General features: G+C 63.0%; 1 protein-coding gene across 2 annotated transcripts; it reads right to left on the bottom strand.

Annotated features, from left to right (window-relative positions):
* Positions 1-5924: 5924 nt before the first annotated feature.
* On the bottom strand, positions 5925-17492 carry STAT3 (signal transducer and activator of transcription 3). 2 transcript variants are annotated; one of them, XM_034070134.1, is made up of 24 exons: positions 17406-17492; positions 13431-13577; positions 12802-12946; positions 12575-12673; positions 12094-12189; positions 11927-12008; positions 11483-11577; positions 11171-11322; positions 10679-10837; positions 10478-10570; positions 10307-10366; positions 10014-10043; positions 9829-9922; positions 9699-9746; positions 9502-9585; positions 9310-9408; positions 9061-9196; positions 8833-8885; positions 8660-8754; positions 8299-8438; positions 7763-7978; positions 7568-7610; positions 7198-7310; positions 5925-7118 (listed from the first exon to the last, which is right to left on the bottom strand). In XM_034070134.1, exons 2-24 carry the CDS (start codon positions 13556-13558, stop codon positions 7063-7065), a joined length of 2316 nt encoding a protein of 771 aa, XP_033926025.1. In that variant the 5' UTR covers positions 13559-13577; positions 17406-17492; the 3' UTR covers positions 5925-7062. The 2 variants fall into 2 exon arrangements, with proteins under 2 accessions (XP_033926025.1, XP_033926026.1); XM_034070135.1 differs by having other exon boundaries at positions 7766-7978.
* Between the last annotated feature and the right edge of the window lie 243 nt (positions 17493-17735).

Genomic DNA, 17735 nt, shown 5'->3' with positions numbered 1-17735 from the left:
CAGCCGCATGGGATCTCCTGGGCTTTCGCTTTCGTTACCGGTTAATCTGCGTCCTGAAAATGCTCCAGGGGGAAATTCATGGGGTTGGGAGGAGCAGGGTGACCCCAGCACCAGCCCCAGGCAGCCACGAGGGACGGGCTCGGCTCTCCTTGCTCCGGTGCCAGTGCTGGGGCAGGATCATCTTGGGACAGTTGATGCTCCAGCGATTGCAAATCCCTCTGCAGCTGTGGATGAGCACAGTCCTGAGCTCCCACCTCTGTTTCTATTTCCCATTGCTCTTGTATCAGAGTCCTCCTTCCTTTGGGAGTGTGAGCCCCAAAAGCTGCAGCAGGAAGAAGGCAGGATGCTCACGGACCCTTGTCCATCCGGCAAAGCCACAACGTGCTGATACCTCCAAACCACCCTTCTGCAGCCCAGCTCCTTGCTGCCTGCCCGTCTCCACAGCCCATGATAAGTATCTGTGGGCTGGGCAGGCACCACCCTGGCACCTGCTCCCATGCAAATGCCAGCCACAAACCGGTGCTTTTCAGTTCACCTCCTCCTGGCAGCGTCTGCTTGTGCCAGAGCAGCCAGAACCAATGGGATGACTCAGGGGGATGAGTGGCTCCAGTCTGAGATGCTCCCAGCTCCCATCAGGTGCTTTGCTGCCTGCACTCATACACACGGGAGGCATCTCATGCACATGGGGCTGACACATCCCTGTGGAGCCACTCCCAATGGAGTCCCAGCTGCTGTTCCCAGTGCTCCTGCAGTGCTCCAGGCCTCGTGGGGATGTGATCTGGGACCCCAGCGAGCCAGCGACAGGCACCCAACATGGGGCCAGCATCTCCCGCATGGCCTTTTCCCACTAAGACAAAGGAAAGGAATGGGAACACCAGTGCACGGACTGCACTCCCTGCCCTCCCTGCCTTGGCTGCAGTGAGCTGCATCACGTGGACAAGCGGCTTTCACAATCCCTGGCCCACATAACCCATCGGCACAGTCATCCCGGCTCCGGCTGCTCCAGCCGAGGAAACCAAGGTCACACGCAATGTCTGTGGCTGTTGGGTCCTGGCCGGGCACAGCAGGACCCACAGGGTCCCAAGGACATGGTGCTCCCAGAGACCTGCATGGCCACACACCCTTGGGAGGGCTGGATGATAGGCACAGAGCATCCTCCCTTCCCTCTCCCCGTCCCTCGCTTCTCATTCCTATTTTGAAAGGAAAGGGGAAAAGATTGGTAATGGGAGAGAGAGCAGAGAGTGCTCCATTGGTGCATGTGGGGCAGCACATCAGTGTCCAGGGGGTGAATGGGCAGCACCTCAGGCAGGGCAGGAGAGGTGGACTTCCCAGGCAACTGGGGACAGCAAAGCACTGAGCCCGCTCCCATCCCTGGTGCTGCCGAGTCCCCATTGAACCTCTGCTGTGCTGGTGCTCAGGAAGGGCTCTGGGAAGGGAAGCAGTGCCCGGGAGCTGTGGGTGAACATGGCATCACCTCGGATGAGCTCAGCGGGATGCGGACGGAGAGCACGGGGCTGCGTAATTGGTTTCCAAGAAACCTGCCTGTGTGTGTGGAGCAGGAGCCTGCGGCCGAGCGGCCTCCGAGCGGCTCTCGAGGGTCCTTGTTGTTCCTCACGAGTGGAAGCAGTTATTTAGGCAGCTCTGGAGGGGTCCCAAGGCCTCTGCTGCCCTCACCCAGAGCACGTCCTGCCCAAGAGGCTGCTCCGCATCCCTCTGCCGCTCCTGGGATGTGTGGTTCCAGGCAAAGCCAAAGCTGCAGCAAGGCACAGGCTCTGCCCGTCCCCTCAAGGTTGTCAGTGGGGTCTGTCCGAGGAAGCCCAACCCCAACCCATGCCTGCTTTGGGACCCACGCGCTCCCAGCTCCGTGCTGAGGCCAGGAAACCCCTTGTGACAATGCAGCCCAGCTGATGAAAAACAGATGAATCCCCAAATTAGTCACAGCTTCGTGTTTTCCCACTCGGCCTCAAACGCAGCCAGGGAGAAGCTTTGCCAGAGCTGTGCTGGCACCGCAGCCTCCAGCAGTGTTTGCTCCCTGCTCTCTGCAGACCGGAGTGGGAAGGAGCACCATGGGCAGCCATGGGGCTGAGGCTGTTGTCCTGTGGTCCTGCTTCCCAAGGCAGCCACGGGGCTGCTCCAGCCCCACAGGAATCTGCTGTCCTGGTGCCCAGGAATGGCACATCCCATTCCCTGGCACAGGCCATAAACCCTCCTCCATGGAGGCAGGGATGAACTCAGTGCACTGGATGTAGGGAAGGGCCTGCCCAAGTCAGGATGGCCCCACCATCCCCTGGGACCCAGGCATGACGCAGAGGGATCGGCCTGGAGTCAGTTGGGCTATTTCTGCTGCACAGGAGGGATGGAAAGGGAGATCCTATGGGAAGCCAGCCTGCATGATCCCGGGGCTCGGACCTGCTGGGAGGGAGAACATGGAAAACCCCACGGACAACGGAGTATGATGTTATGGGCAGAGCAGGGCCAGGGCAGACAGCACAGAGACAGGGCTCAGAGCTGATGGGCAGGGGAAAGCAGAGGGCACGCTGGAAGCTCATCACATTTGGAAGCTTGTCACCGCGATGTCTCATGGCAGCAGGACAGGAGGATCTGCTCCAGCAAAAACCTGGGAAATGGCACTTTGTCCAAGGGGGAATTTCCACAGGAAACCTCTGTTCCAGACGCTTGGACAAGGCTGGGAACAACCCCAGAAGCGCTTGGTCTCAGGAGCCATCAGACACTATTGCATGGGCAAAGGCTCTTTGTTCTCTCCATCAGCTCAGGAAAAACATCCAGGTTTCTGCCTGCTGGAAACCTCGGGGCAGCCACAGCCAATGTGGGGGAACCAGAGCATGGGGGGACAGGGGGGCAGTGCCAGCACCCACAGCCCAGCCGGGACCAGGGGCACAGACACCTCGCACCTGCTGTGGGGCTGGGACAGGCTGGGCCATGGGGGGGCTCAAGGGGCAGCGCTTGTGCCCCCACCCTGCACGGTGCAGCAGCGCATCCCTCGCCGGCGCAGAGCCCAGGTTGCCACAGTAACCGCTCGGTCCCAGCCGGCTCCTGCCATAAACACTGCTCGGGTCAGCCCGGTTCAGCGCTGCCATCCCAGCGCCAACAAAGCCCCTGCAGGCAGAGCCGGGGTCCCTGCGCTCCACTGGGGGATGCAGGATGCAGGGTGTGGGATGCAGGGTGTGGGATGCAGGGTGCAGGATGCAGGATGCAGGGTGTGGGATGCAGGGTGTGGGATGCAGGGTGCAGGATGCAGGATGCAGGGTGCAGGATGCAGGGTGCGGGATGCAGGGTGCAGGATGCAGAATGCAGGGTGCGGGATGCAGGGTGCGGGATGCAGGGTGTGGGATGCAGGGTGCAGGATGCAGGATGCAGGATATAGGATGCAGGGTGTGGGATGCAGAATGCAGGGTGCGGGATGCAGGGTGCAGGATGCAGGGTGTGGGATGCAGGCTGCGGGATGTTGGCTGGCACAGCCAAGCATGGGTAGGGCCAGGCGGAAGGAGTAGGAATCACCAACTGGGTCTGAGGAGGAAGCAGAAAGGGAGTGAAAGCAGGAACTCGAAAGTGAGAACAGCCCCGAATGCGCTGCCCCCATCATGGCTGAGCTGGAGCGATGGTAACCGGGCAGCTCGGAGGGGAAGGCCCAGTGGGGCAAGGCAGGGACCGCTGTGGGGCACATCCCATGGGTCTGGCTCCTGTGATCGGAGCAGGAGCTTGCCTCTGGGAACAACAGTGGGGGGCAGCTCACCCCCCCCCCGCGCTGGTGGGATCCCAGTGGAGTGGATGTGCCTGGATGAAGGGATGCAGGGGGTCCTGCCCCTGCTAACAGCAGTGTGGTGCTAACAGACACCGAGGAAACCGTGTCTCTGGATGGGTAAGGTGAGCCCCTGGTGCTGGTGCTGGCACAGGCAGACACCACACTCGGCTCCAGCATGGGATGAGCAGGGAACGGGCAGGTTGAGTCCCCCGGCATGGCAGCTGCCATAGGGGCTGGCACTGGTGGCACTTGGGACCGCGCTGTGCCGCGGGTCTGACCTCTGGCACAGCTGGCAGGGGTGCCACCACCGGGACCTTGCTTGGCTCTGCTCTGCTCCAGTGATGCAATATTTGACTGGTGTTTTACAAGCGCTGGAGGCACCGATGGCTCCTGCTCCGCAGCTCGGCCCAAAGCCACCCCTGCCGAGGGAGTGAGGAGGAGGAGGCTTGTGTTGGGTGCTCGGAGCAGAGCAGCCGCTGTTCCCATTGCCCCTTGATGGCCACGCACACGGACAGAGGAAGGATTGAGGAGAGCGCAGCACCCATAGCCCCTGGCAAACCAGCAGGTACAGAGCAGCCCCTCATGGCTGCAGCCAGCCCTGGGCACAGGGGGTCTGCGGGAGCTGGGGCCAGGGCAGGGTCCTGCCGTGCTCTGATCCCTGTCTGTGGGTTCATCCCTATGGAATGATCAGTGCTGCACCAGCAGGACCCTGGGGTTTGGTCCCACAAGGGGCATCACCTCCAGGTCCCCACATCCCTGGCAGGTGGCTGCCCCATTCCCTTGGAAGCTGCTCCATTCATCTCCATCTGCATCCCAAGCAGCTTATCTGCATCTGGAGACCCCTAATCCGTTGCTTGGCTCAGACACCATCCCCGCTGTGCTGAGGGGGGGGATTGATGCTGGGGAAGGAGCAAACCCACCCCGTGACCTCCTTCTGGAGCCACAAACAACCCCATTCCCACAGCACCCACAGGGGCCGGGGCAGCCGAAGGGGATGGGGTTGGTGCTGAGCGCCTGGTGCTGCAGGGTCCAGCCTGGCACAGGGACCTTCCTGCAGTGCAAATCAGGCCGCAGCACTCGCCCAGCCCGATGCCAAGCGGAGCCTCCAGAGAGCCAGGCCCGAGATCAGATCAGCGGCACATTAACCCCGAGTGAAGGGCCAGGCCCCCCGGCTAAACCCAGGGAGCGGGGCAGGTCCCGACAGGGATGCACAGGGCGTGTGGGTGCAGGGAGATAAGGAACCACGTTATCTGCAGGAGCGCGGGGCAGGACGCGGCGTTCCCGACTGCCAACGGTTGTGGCAACCCCGGGTTTGCATATCCATAGGAAAATTCCTCGGTCGGGGGTTTTCCAGCCCATCCTGCAGCTGGCGGAGGGGAGCTGGGAACCACTGAGGGGGAGAGAAGAGGGGTCCCTGGGGCTGGGCTGGGTCAGGTTCCCGTGTGAGGAATGGGGGGGATGATCCGTGTGAGCCCAGCGCCTGCCTCGGGCGCAGTAATGGGGCTGCCAGCGCCTTGTAGAGCCCTGGCTGGGGCTAAGGGGGAAATGGGGGGTCCTGGTGGGGCTGAATCCCAGGCACAGGGAATGGCCTCAGCATTGAGCTCAAACCCCAGCAGGATGCTCCAGGACCCTCAACCAGGTCCAGTGCAGCCGGTTCCAAAGGGGTGCAGAGGGGTTTGCTGAGCAGGACCCGCATGCAAACACCCTGTGCTGGCAGCAGTGAGCTCCCTCTTGGCCTCACCAGACCCCAAACCCCAGACCCCAACCCCTGCCATGAGGGCTCTGCAGGCTATGCTGGTGCCTCGGGGGGGGGGCCGGCCGCTCTCAGCACATCCTCACTGTGCCCTGCAGAGACAGGGTTAAAGGACACGGGTGGGACAGACCCACACGCCGCCCCCCCCCCCCCCCGGAGCCATGGGGCAGCCCCACGGCAGAGCCGTGGCACCGGCACCACCGCGGCCTCATCCTCGCAGCCCAGCACTGGAGTTTCCCTGACGCTATTGGAGGGGCCGGTGCCGGTGCCCCCCCTCCAGTGCCCCCCACCCCAGCAGGGCCCTGCCGAGCCCCGATAAGGGCCGGGCCGTGGCCCCCGCAGCGCCGAGCAAACCGCAGCTGACGTCAGGGCCGCCGGGGGCCCCGGTTCCCGGAGCGGGGCCCAGCACCAGCTTCAGAGCCTTTATTGTGGAGAACGTCAGAGCCGGTCGGTACAGCAACCAAATATACCAAAAATAAACCTTTGTACAGGATCGGTGCTGCCGGAGGCACCGCACGGACACAGCACCCACGGCATCGCTGCCCCGGCGCAGCCAAAGGGGTGGCTCCATCCTGCACCCCTGCCAGGGCTCCATCGCCGCTGCTCTTATCCACGGCCCCATTCACACCGTGGAAATGGGCTCCCCCCCTATTTGGTAACTACAGCCCCACCCGGGGCAGCAGCTTCCCCATCCCCTGAGCAAGGAAACCTGCCCCGTGCTGCACCCATGGCCCTGCTGAGCACTGGCCAAGAGCAGGGTCCTTGTCCTGGGTCCATCCTGCTACCTCCAACTTTAGCAGTGGCAGCCAAACCTCCAGCCCAACCGGCACAAGCTGCAGCCCCATTGCCAGGGACAGCACCGGCCATGCCCCAGGAGCTCAGCCAGGCCATCCATTGCCATCACACTGGCTCCATCTCCTGTCCTGCATCCAGGTCCAATGGGGCTACCTCCATGCACTGCTCCAGCCTGGCCCCAGGGTGAGCCACAGCCAGGGAAGCCACTGTGGTTACACCCTGGTCCCAGAAGTGACCCAAGCTGTGAATGCTGTCCCTGCATCCGGAGCAGGAAGCTGGTGGCAGGAACAGGCCCCCAAAGCCCTCTGCTCCCAGCACAGCCCAGGCTGAGCCCGCACAGCATCACCCGCAGGGCCCATGGGCAGTAACCTGGGGCAGGGGCCAGGAGCAGCCCCTCGGGGGCAGATCCTGATGTGTCCATGGGCAGGCAGGAGAGCAGCTTCCAGCAGCAGGAGCAGGAGCTGCAGGAGCAGGGGCTGCAGGAGCACACATACAAAGGGTGGCTGTGTGGGGGGGGGGGGGAGCAGGCACTTGAATGAGCAAACCAAGAGTAAAAAAGGGGCAGGGAAGGAAATAGAAAAGGTTCATCCATATCCCCCCCCCCGGGAGCTCTCGGGTCACACGAGGGCTCCGTGGTGAGGACCCGGCCCCAGCTCCTCCTCAAGAACAGCCCCAAGCAGCCAGGAGCGAGGCCGGGGGGGGGGCTCTGTGGGGATGGGAGCCACATCCTGGGGGTCCTGCGGCGCTGGCCTCACATGGGGGAGGAGGCACATTCCGGGGTCAGCTCCATGTCGAAGGTCAGCGACTCTGGGGGGAGATGGAGCCGGAGGTTATGGGACCCATATGTGCCCCCCCCCCACCTTTGGGTGCTGCTCCCCACACTCACCAAACTGCCCCCCCGTGTTGGCCTCCGCTCCCTCGCTGGTGTTGCCAAACTGCATGAGCGTATCCAGGGTGCGGGGGGACATGGGCAGGTCGATGGTGTTGCTGAAGGAGGTGCTGAGCGGGGGGAAGAGCAGGGAAAGCTCCAGCATCAGGGCCTGGATGGAGCCCTCAGACACCCCCCCTGCCCCCCGACGGGCCCCAGGGCACGGCCCAGCCGCTCCCAAGAGCTCCACACAGGAAAGGGGCCCCGGGAGGGGAAGGATGGGCTGTGGTGTGGGCAGAACGGAGCCCAGCGGCACCCACAGCATCCACAGCCCCCCCAGCAGCTGAGCACACACAGAGCCCCCCCCAGCAACCCCAGCAGCACTCACGGGGTGACACAGATGAACTTGGTCTTCAGGTAGGGAGCAGCACCTGCGCAGGAGCAGCCTGGTCAGCAGGCACCCAAGGAGGAACCCATCCCCTTCCTGCATCCCACTGCTCATCCTGCATCCCACCGCTCATCCTGCACCATGGCTGTGCCCAGCACCCACCCGTGGCACAGGGGAGCACAGAAAGTCAACAACTACCTGAGTCGGTGGCTTCCGAGTGCTCCTGGCTCTCAGAGCGGCAGTACTTCCCGAACGCCTCCTCCTTGGGGATGTCGGGGTACAGGTAGACCAGGGGGGACACCAGGATGTTGGTGGCATCCATGATCTTGTAGCCCATGATGATCTCGGCGAAGGACATGTTGTTGAGCTGCTGTTTGGTGTAAGGCTCCACAGACTGGATCTGGGTCTTCCCTGTACAAGGAGACTTTTGGCACGGGACTAGGCACCCACGTTCCCCAAACACCCCAGGAGCAGCAGGGATGGGAGCAGCCCAGGGCCATGCTCGGTGTCACAGCACAGCCAGAGCAGGGCAGGACAGGGACCTGCCGAGGGCTTGCAGGGCACTACACGGGTGGCCCATGGGCAGCACACCCGGGCTCAGGGTGCTCATGAGGACAAGGACAAAGCACAGAGGGCACAGGAGGAGGGTGCAGGAGCCCCAGGAAGGCTCCGAGGAGGAGGGTGCAGGAGCCCCAGGAAGGCTCCGAGGGGAGCAAGGGGCAGCCACCCACCGCTGATGTCCTTCTCCACCCAGGTGAAGGTGATGCCTCCCTCCTTGCTGCTCTCGCTGAAGCGCAGCAGGAAGGTGCCCGGGGGCTTGGTGCTCAGGATCGCTCGCTCCCGCTCCTTGCTGATGAAGCCCATGATGTACCTGGGCAGCAGGAAGTGAGGTCAGGAGCCCAGGGCAGCTGCTGCACGGTGTGAGCCCTGCCCACCAGCACCAGAGCCATCCCAGTGCAGGGATCCCCAAGGATCTGCTCTGAACCAGGCAGCAGACAGGAGATGCTTCCCCGGGGACCCCTGCACTCCATTGGCTCAGTGGGAGCCTGCCCAAGTGCCAGCCCAACCAAGGAGCCCTGGACCACTGCTCACCCTTCATTCCACAGCGCCAGGATGTACTTCTTCACCAAGTCAATGATGTTGTCCAGCCAGACCCAGAAAGAGAAGCCTTTGCCAGCCATGTTCTCCTGAGGAGGGCAAAGAGGCTGAGCCTCGGAGCAAGGGGAGGCAAGGGAAGGTGCCCAGCAGCAGGGAGGAGGTTGTACCTTGCAGAACTTGGCCCAGGTGATCTGACAGCCGGAGTAGTTCACACCCGGGCCTGGCAGGGAACACAAGCATTGATGCTTAGGGATGCTTCCAACCACAGCTCCAGGGAGCAGCCCCAGGTTTGTGTTGTTTGGCCAAGAACCAGGAACTGAAATGAGAGCTCCCGTCCCAGCCCCCAGCCCTGCTCCTGCACCGAGATGAGCCCGCAGGGACACACACATGGTTACCTAGGAGCTTCTCTGCCAACGTTGTCAGCTGCTCGATGCTGAGGCCACGCTTGGTGGTGGAGGAGAACTGCCAGCTCAGCACCTCTGCCACCTGGTCCCACGTCCCGATGGGGGGCTTGGTGAAGAAGTTCACGTTCTGCACAAGGGGGAACACAGCCCTGAGCAGGACATGGGGCAGGAGCAGGGCCGGGTCCTGCTCCAGCCCTATCCCACATCCCAAAGCTGCCCCACAGCTTTGCCCAGCCCTACCTTGGGGTTGTTGGTCAGCATGTTGTACCACAGGATGGAGGCCCAGGCATTCGGCATCTGGCAGATGTTGGAGATGACAACCACAGGCAGCGAGTGGGTCTGCAGAGACAGGATGTGAGCCCAGGCTGGGACATCTCCCAGGGCTCCCCTGCAGCCAGCCCCATGGCAGTGCAGCTGGAGCCCAGAGCTCACCTCCAGGTCAATCTTCAGCCCCTGGTGATACACCTCTGTCTCGAAGGTGATGAGGTGCAGCTCCTCGGTGACGATGAGCGAGGCCTGGGGAGGAAGGACACAATGAGCACACAGGAGCAGGGCTATCAGCCCCACAAGCAGCTCGGGGTTGGCTGGAAGGGGCTCGGCTGCTGCTGAGGAGCTCTCCCCACACTCACATCGCAGTTGGCTCGGCCGCCGTTCCCGCAGCGCTGCTCCCGCAGGGTCTGTGGGCACAGGGGATGCAGTGGGGACACCGGGAGAGGATGGGGCCGGAGCAGGAGCGGCCCAAGAGCCTCTGGTACCTACCAGGTGCTTGAACTCAGCCGAGAGGCTGCCGTTGTTGGACTCCTCCATGTTCATGACCTTGGTGTTGGTGCCCAGGATGTTAAACTTCCGGGACCTCAAGAGGGGAAAGGCAGAGTGGGGCTGATGGTGCTTCCACACCGGATGCACCAAGGAACCCAGGAAAGCCCCCACATGGCTGCACTTACCCCCGGAGTGCTGCAACGTCCCCAGAGTCCCTAAGGAAGGGGAGAGAGACGCTGGTCATGGACATGGCCTCCCCATGCTGGTGCAGACAAGCTGGTGCATGGGGCTGCTGCATCACTGCGTGGAGCCCCCCAAGCTGTCCCCCACCATGGGAATGAACCCTCAGGACCCAGCACTACCCCTTCCACTGAGGGACACACTGGGTGCAGGGATGGAGCCTGACCCAAGGAGAGCAGGAACAGTCCCACCCCAGTAACTGCCCCCAGCACCAGCAGGATCAGAGCAAGGGACTCACTTGTCGATGCAGACTTTGATTTTCAGCTGATAGTTCAGCTCTGGGAACTTGACCAACAACCTGCAGAGGGGCAGCAGATGCAGGGTGTGAGCATCCTGCACAGCTCCAGTTCACTGCAGCACTGGTGTCCCCAGCAGCAGCAGCTCTCCCTGCCGCAGGGCACTGACCCACCTGACTTTGGTGGTGAACTGCACCCCGGTTTTGATGACCAGGGGCCGGTCGGGGTGCATGGGCATGCAGGGCTGCCTCTCCACCACGAAAGCGCTGCAGGGGAAAGGCATCAGAACCACACTCACACCTCAGGCCTGATCCAGTCACTCGCTGCCCACCCCCTCCAGCCCATGCCTGTGAGCAGGGCCTGCCCATCAGCACCTTTTCATCAGGTTCCGGAACAGGTCCACGATGCGCTCCTCCAGCATGGGCCGGTGCTGGACAATGGGGTCACCCTTGTAGGACACTTTCTGCTGCAGCTCTTCCAACTTCTTGATCTGCTGCCGGGTCTGTAGCTGGGATTCGGCAAGAGAGGTTATCCTAGGGGAGCAGGAGGGACCAGCGTTAGCTCTGGCTGCAGAGCCCCCTCTGCCCTTGCTTGTGTGAGACAGGACCAGCAGAGAACAGAAGGTGCCTGTGGCTCCCAGCCTGGGGCACCCATTACAAAAGGAACCCCCAGGTTCTGCAGAGACACACCTGGAACCTCTCACAGCAGCCTTAAAACCCCTTCTGAGATGTTAACCCCCCAGGCCTGGGGTTAACCAATGCTCACTGCTGGGGATCAGTCTGCCTAATGGGTTACATCTCCCCATGCAGGCACCAGAAGCCCATTTGCAGGGCTCGGAAGGGCTCCTCTCTAGGGCCTGCTCTCACCAGTTCTCCAGCCGGTCTAAGCAGATATTGGGGGGGCCGCCAATGCAGGCGATCTGCTGCCGTCTCTTCCAGTCTGCCAGCTCCTCATCTGCCAGCATCTTCTGCACATACTCCATAGCTGAGAGCAGCCCAGCCAGCTCGCTCACAATGCCCTGGTGAGGCAGAAGGCACAACTCTCACCACCCTCAGTCACACATCCACAGACAAGGCAGGGTCACCCAGGCCTGCGGTCCCAGGCTCAGCTCTGGCCATGCAGGGACACCAAAGTCAGCCTCCTGCAAAGGGCATCCCCAGACCAGCTCCAGCGCGTACCCTTCGCATCTGGTCCAGCGCCGTCAGCATCTGCTCCAGCTGCTGCATCTTCTGCCGGGTCACCGACTGGTTGTTCCCATTCAGATCCTGCATGTCTGTGCAGAGGGAGACCTCAGACCTGGCTGCTCCTCCCCACCCAACACCACACAAACCAACCGCTTCAACCTCGACCGAGCGGGAGGCTTAAGAAGCCTTCACCAGTTAGGTGCTATCACCTCCACAAGCCATCCCATTGCTCACAGGCAGAGCTCTGGTTCAGCTCCCCCCAAGGCAGAGTCAGTGGCAGAAGCAAAGGAGGTTTCTCCAATTGCCATGCAAATGCCCTGAGCCTAAGCCTCTCTTCTGACTGGGGAGGAGGCACTGGGAGGGCTGGAACGTGCCCTCCAGCATGTTTCCGTGCAGGAACACACTTTGGTTCACCCGGTGCTAATGAGCTTCCATTACCTCCTTGGCTTTTCAAAGTCTTGTAGTTAAAATCAAAGTCATCCTGGAGATTCTCCACCACTTTCATCTTCTGCTCCAGATCCTGCAAGGCAAAGAGATGCGGATGTATTCAAAGTACTAAATCACTGCGGTGGGGAAAGGTGAAGGTGCTGAGGCAGCACACATACCTGCACCCTCTTCCTCACATCCTGCAGGTGCTGCTCCAGCATCTGCTGCTTCTCTGTCACTACAGCTGCCGTGGGATGCGTGGCCTGTCCCCCTTGCTGCGGAGGGGACAAGGAGGGCATGAGAACAGGGCCATAGCTCCCCTGCCAGCCTGCACCCAGAGGTGCTGCAGGAAAGGTCTTCATCCCCTTCACTAACAAAAGCCACTGCAGCTGCTCCCTTGCAGCATTAGCTCCAGGGCTGCACAGTGAGGTGCACCCAAGCAAGGGGTGAGAGGAGAGATGGATGCACAAAGCAAAGAGCCACCCAGGCTGCATCCTGGAGGGCAGCTGCTGTCTGGAGAGCAGAAGTCATCACCCACAGCAGCCAACCCACCCCTCAGCACAAAGCAGCTGTTACTGAAGGCAGCACATGGGGAGCTGCAGCCACAAGCCCTGCACGGGCTGGGGTGGAGGCCCCTGGACACCCCCCCAAGGCACTGACCTGGGCTGCAGTGGCCGCGGTCTGGAGGAGCCGGGACTCTTCCCACAGGCAGCGAGCCACGATGCGGGCGATCTCCATCGGCTTCTCCAGGTACCTGCTCTGTAAGAGGTGTCCAAGAGCCCCCAGGTCAGCAGGCACAGCCTAACCCTGGGATCCCCACATCCATTATGGCTGTGGGTCATGAAAGCCACCAGGTTTCCACGGGGGCCAAGCGCCTCCCATCCCACCTGCAGGAACTGCTTGATGCGCCGCAGGTTGTGCTGGTAGAGGACGTTGGACTCCTGCAGGAAGCGGCTGTACTGCTGGTCGATCTCCCCCAGCAGGTTGTGGAACACCAGCGTGGCATGGGACTCCTTGCTGGCAGCGTATGCCCTGCGCGGGGGGCAGAGCCCTGGGTGCCGGCACAGGGAAGGGGCAGGCAGCTCCGGTGCAGTTTAACCCCAGCCACCGTCCTAACCTGCACGGGAGGAGCAGGCCTGACCTGCTCCATGTCCATGAACCGAGCCCTCGGCTGTGCCTGTGGGCACGGTGATGAGGAGGGGTTTGCGTTTAGGCTTAAAGTGTGGCTTTAAGCCAGGGAGACAGCACCCGAGCACCTCACCAGTCCCATGTCCTCTCTGGATGGGATCCAAGCCCATTTACAGCAGAGGTCAATGTCAGCCAGGCCTGGATGGGGATACCTCTGCTTTGGAGCTCCCCCTTCCCCTGACCTGGGGTCTGTACCATGCACACCGAGTCCTGCTCCCCTTTGCCTCTCAGGGAAAGCAATAGAGCTCCTCACAGCCCCCGGTGCCTGCTGGACCCATGCTGGGTGTCCCAAGCAAAGCCCCCACATTGGTGTTCCACAAGGACTTACCAGTCCTGGCTCTCAATCCACGGGGCCAGGAACTGCCGGAGCTCCATGGGGAAGCTGTCGCTGTAGAGCTGGTGGAGCTGCTCCAGGTACCGGGTGTCGAGCTGCTGCAGCTGGTTCCATTGTGCCATCCTGGCCAGCTCCGGAGACCTGTTGGGATGAGCGCACTCAGAGCTGGCACTGGGGCCTGCAGGCTCCTCCTGACACTGGTTCAGACCCAGCCATGGCCACTGCTGCTGCTGGGGCAGCACTGGAGACAGCCAGGACACCGGCACAGCTCTGGGTCCCCAGAGCCCCTAAGGGATGAGCCCAAGCCTGGTGTCCCTGCAGAGCCCACCACACATCCAGGAGCTGGATCCAGAGCCAGCAGCCCTGGGACCAGCCCCGGTTTGTGCCTCTGGGCTGGGATCAGAACTGGATCATGGGATCATGTCATTCCCTTCATGACATTCACCTGGAACCCGTGAGGTCAGAGCAGAGCTCAGCCCTGCACCGGTCACAGGCACGCAGGGAATGCAGCTCGGGGCTCACTCCAGCCTGGTGAGCATCCCAGGACAGCACAAGCCCCAAGTGTCTGCGGCCCCAAAGCTTTCCCCATAGGTTTCCTAAGGGTTTCCCAGCTCCTTGCCGGGGGGAGGAGGAGTCCTGGAGCTCACCAGGGGCAGGTACCAGGCTTCAATGCGGTGCCAGCATCAGCAGGCAGCCCCCGGGGCCGTGCAGAGCTTACAGGAAGGGGAAGGCGGAGACTGTCGGGAAGCAGCAGAAAGGAGGAAGGAGCAATCTCAGCATCAGAGCCTTGTGCAGGGATGGAAGCGGCCGAGGGGCAGCGGTGAAGGGGATGGGATGGGAGGCAGGGAGCAGGTGGGTGAGGAGGGAGCGCTAGGGCAGCACGGGGGGGTCACACTGACGCTGGCACCAGCACCCTATGGGTGCTCATCGGCCGTTTGTGGCCATTGCTCCTGCCCCGTTTCCCTGGATGCTTTTTGTGCAAGGAGAGAACGGAGGGAACATCCTGAGCACAGGGACAAGGCCCTGGAGTTAAAGAGGGGTTCAGACCCTCACAGCCACAGACAGGAGCAAGGTCCACAGGACATCAACCTTGAACAGCAGAGCCGTGGTGCAACCCTCAGAGGACCACGTGAGCCAAGCCTGTTCTCAGTGGAGCAACACATGGATGCTGGCCCATGTAAGACCCTGGAAACAAGAGAGGCTCCTTCAGCCTCAGGGCAAGCCCTGGATTGCTGTGACAGGGCTCCAGACCAGGGCTCTGCACTGGGAACCACATCAAAGCCCCCATCCTGCTGTGGGCTCAGCTCTTTGCTGGCCATTTGAACCAGTGCAGCAGCACCAGGAGCTTCCAACACAGTCCTGGTGCTCCTGGTACAGTGTGAACCTTATGGTGCTTCTGGGGGAAACACCCAACAAAGGCTTGGAGGGCTGGAAACCAGCGAGGCCCCAGAGTGCCCTGCCCGGCCGCTGAGCTCAGCCTCTGCACTTCCTATTGCACCACAGCAGCGGCTGCTGCAGCCCCAAGCCAGGACCGGAGCTCCCGGATCCCCATCAAGTGGAGCCCCTGGATCCCCATCAATCGGAGCCATCTTCCCGGAGCAGCTCACGGATGGACTCTGCCCCTCCGGCTGCAGCAATCACTTCCCTGCACCCTTGCTCCATGCAGATCCCCCATAACCAAGCCACAACCCGGGTACTTCAGGGCAGTAACAGGAGCCCCCCAGGCCCGGAGGGAGCCCCCCCACTGCCACGTGGCATTTGGACAGGAATCGGCCACTTCTCAGTGCCACAAACAGGGCAGGAGGAGCCGCTGTGGTCCCGCTCAGCGCATGCTCCGCACCCGCAGGAAGCTGGTGCCCTGCCAGGCCCCGGCCCCGTGCACCGGAGACAGAGCCAGGGTGCGGGACAGGAGCTGCTCCCAGCGGCAAAGGAAGCGCTGCAGAGCAAGGCCCCGGTGCCACCGGGAACAGCAGCATCCCAGTACCCACCGCTCCATCCCGGTTCCCACCGCTCCATCCCGGTTCCCACTGCTCCATCCCGCTCACACCTCGATGGATGTCTCCGCAGCAGCAGCTCCCACGGAGCTCAAGCAGAGCCTGCCCTGGCCATGCCAATGCACCACAGCCTCCCGATGGGCTTGGCTGGAGCACAGGCTCAGGCCAGCCTGGCAGGGGACAACGCAGCCCATCAGAGCCGGGGGATGAGGGCAGGAAGCAGCCAAGAGCTGTGCTGAGAGGAGATGTTGCCTCCTGGAGCACAGCACCGAACTCCAGCGTCCCCAGCATCGACAGAAGGCAGCCAGGCAGCCTGAAGCACCCATCAAATGGGGGGAAAGGGTCCTTGTGATGCTCTTACTGATGCAGCCATCAGCATGAGCGAAACTGGGAGCTAACCAGCCCCGAAGCTCTGCACAGGAGCCTCTCCCCAGCAGCCCCATTGTGGGGAAGCCTTGACCAGGTTGAAAGACTCGAGGGTCGAACCTTTCTGACTGTGCTGGGCTCGGTGGTGAGGCTCTGGAGCGGAGCCAGGCAGCACCCAACACAGCCAGGCAGCACCCAACACAGCCAGGCAGCACCCAACACAGCCAGGCAGCACCCAACACAGCCAGGGCCCCCCCAGCATGGGGCAAGCTCCAGAGCTCAGAGCAAAGCTGCTATAAGTAGCTCAAGAGCTCAGGTTCATCTTTCTTTAGCTCCCTACCAAGGGCAGAGCACAATGGGCCCAAGCTGTGCAGCGTCCCCAGCTCTGCCCAGCTCATGGTCAGTTATCACCAGTGGGAGCATCACAGCCTCGCTCACACCAAGCGGCAGCAGTGACACCGGACACCTTCCTGCCCTGTTCCCACACCTGCAGCTGGGTGTAAACCTGCGCTCCACCAAAGCAGCGAACGGCTCCGGGCAGCACAAGAGCTCTGCAAGGGCTGTTTTGGGAGGACTCAGCTCCAGCTCCTCTGGAGCAGGTTCAAAGCCAGCCCCGGAGGTGGGAAAACCGAGCAGCAATCCCGGGATTTGCAGAGGTTTGGGAACAGAGAGGAGGTGACAGCACAGGACAGAGCTCCTCAGACACCCGCACACCTCCCCTGCCTGCTCCTCATGGCTCCATCCCAGCTCCCACTGTCCCCATCACCAGCACGCACCCCTCCTGCCCCTTGTCCATGGGGAGCAGCAGAGGCTCCACTGCAGGGAACAGGGCAGTGATCCCCCCCAGGGTGGCAGTGGGGCTGGATGCCCGGCCCCAAGCACACGGGTAGGGCCAGAAGGGGGGTGCATGCACAGCCCAGGGCTGCAGCCGCAGAGCCCCACAGAGCACTGGGGCAGCTCCAGCACCGTGTTCACCCAGGCACACCCTGCTCCGTGCCTGCTCCTGGGTCACTGCAGCAGCCCTGCCCTGCAGGATGCTCCCCACTGCTGAGCAGCTCCATGCAAGGGGTCAGAGACATCAGTCAGGTTCTTCCAGGCCTGGGGCAGGACCCTCCTCCGGTGTCAGTCCCGTTCATGCCGATGAAACGACCCCTCACCGTTACACGGGCAGCACCAGGACCTGCCCGGAGCCCCAGCCCAGCCGGGACCCGGGTGTGTGAGCACCCCCACGGACACTGGCACCGGCCGCAGCTCCTCTGCTCCGGATGCTCTGACCCCCCAGGTACAGACCCGGCTCCGCACCGGGCCGGGAGGAACCACGGGGCCTGGAGCTGCCCCAGCGCTGCGCCTGCTAGGCCCGGGGCAGGAGAGGGTCCCCGTTCCTGCGGGAGGCCTGGGTTAACCCCTGCGGTCAGCCCCGGGCCCGGATTCCAATGCGAACCTGGGGGCGCAGGGACCGGAGCCGCGCACACCCGGGGCACAGGGACCGGAGCCGCGCACACCCGGCCACGGCGCCCCGGCCCGGCCCGGCCCGACCCGCTCCGTCCGACACCGGCTTCAACACCGGCTCCCCCCCCCCGGTGCTCCCCGGCTCCCCCCCCCCGCTCACCGGCGGTCCCGGCGGGCGGGGCAGCGGCTCCGGTACCGGCGGCGATCGCGTCCGGACCCTGCCCGAGTGACGAGGACCTGCGGCCGCGTGGCCCCGCCCCCTTGCGTCACTCCGGGCACAGCCAATGGCGGCGCGGCGCTCCCACGGCCCCGCGAAGGACGGGCCCTGGCTGCCAATCAGCGTGGCCGCCGGGCACTACGTCACGGCTCCCGGCGGCGCGGGGGGCTGCCCCGTGACGGCTGTTCCCGGACGGCACCGCCTCCCGCCGCAGGGCGGTGCTGGGGAGGGGGCGGTGCGGCGGGGGGGGCAGCGGCTGCCGGGAACGGCCGT

The sequence above is a fragment of the Melopsittacus undulatus genome, chromosome 17, assembly GCF_012275295.1.
Source record: "Melopsittacus undulatus isolate bMelUnd1 chromosome 17, bMelUnd1.mat.Z, whole genome shotgun sequence".
Classification (NCBI taxonomy): Eukaryota; Metazoa; Chordata; class Aves; order Psittaciformes; family Psittaculidae; genus Melopsittacus; species Melopsittacus undulatus.
The sequence above is the reverse complement of the archived record's forward strand: the minus strand, read 5'-3'. Positions and strand labels throughout refer to the sequence as shown.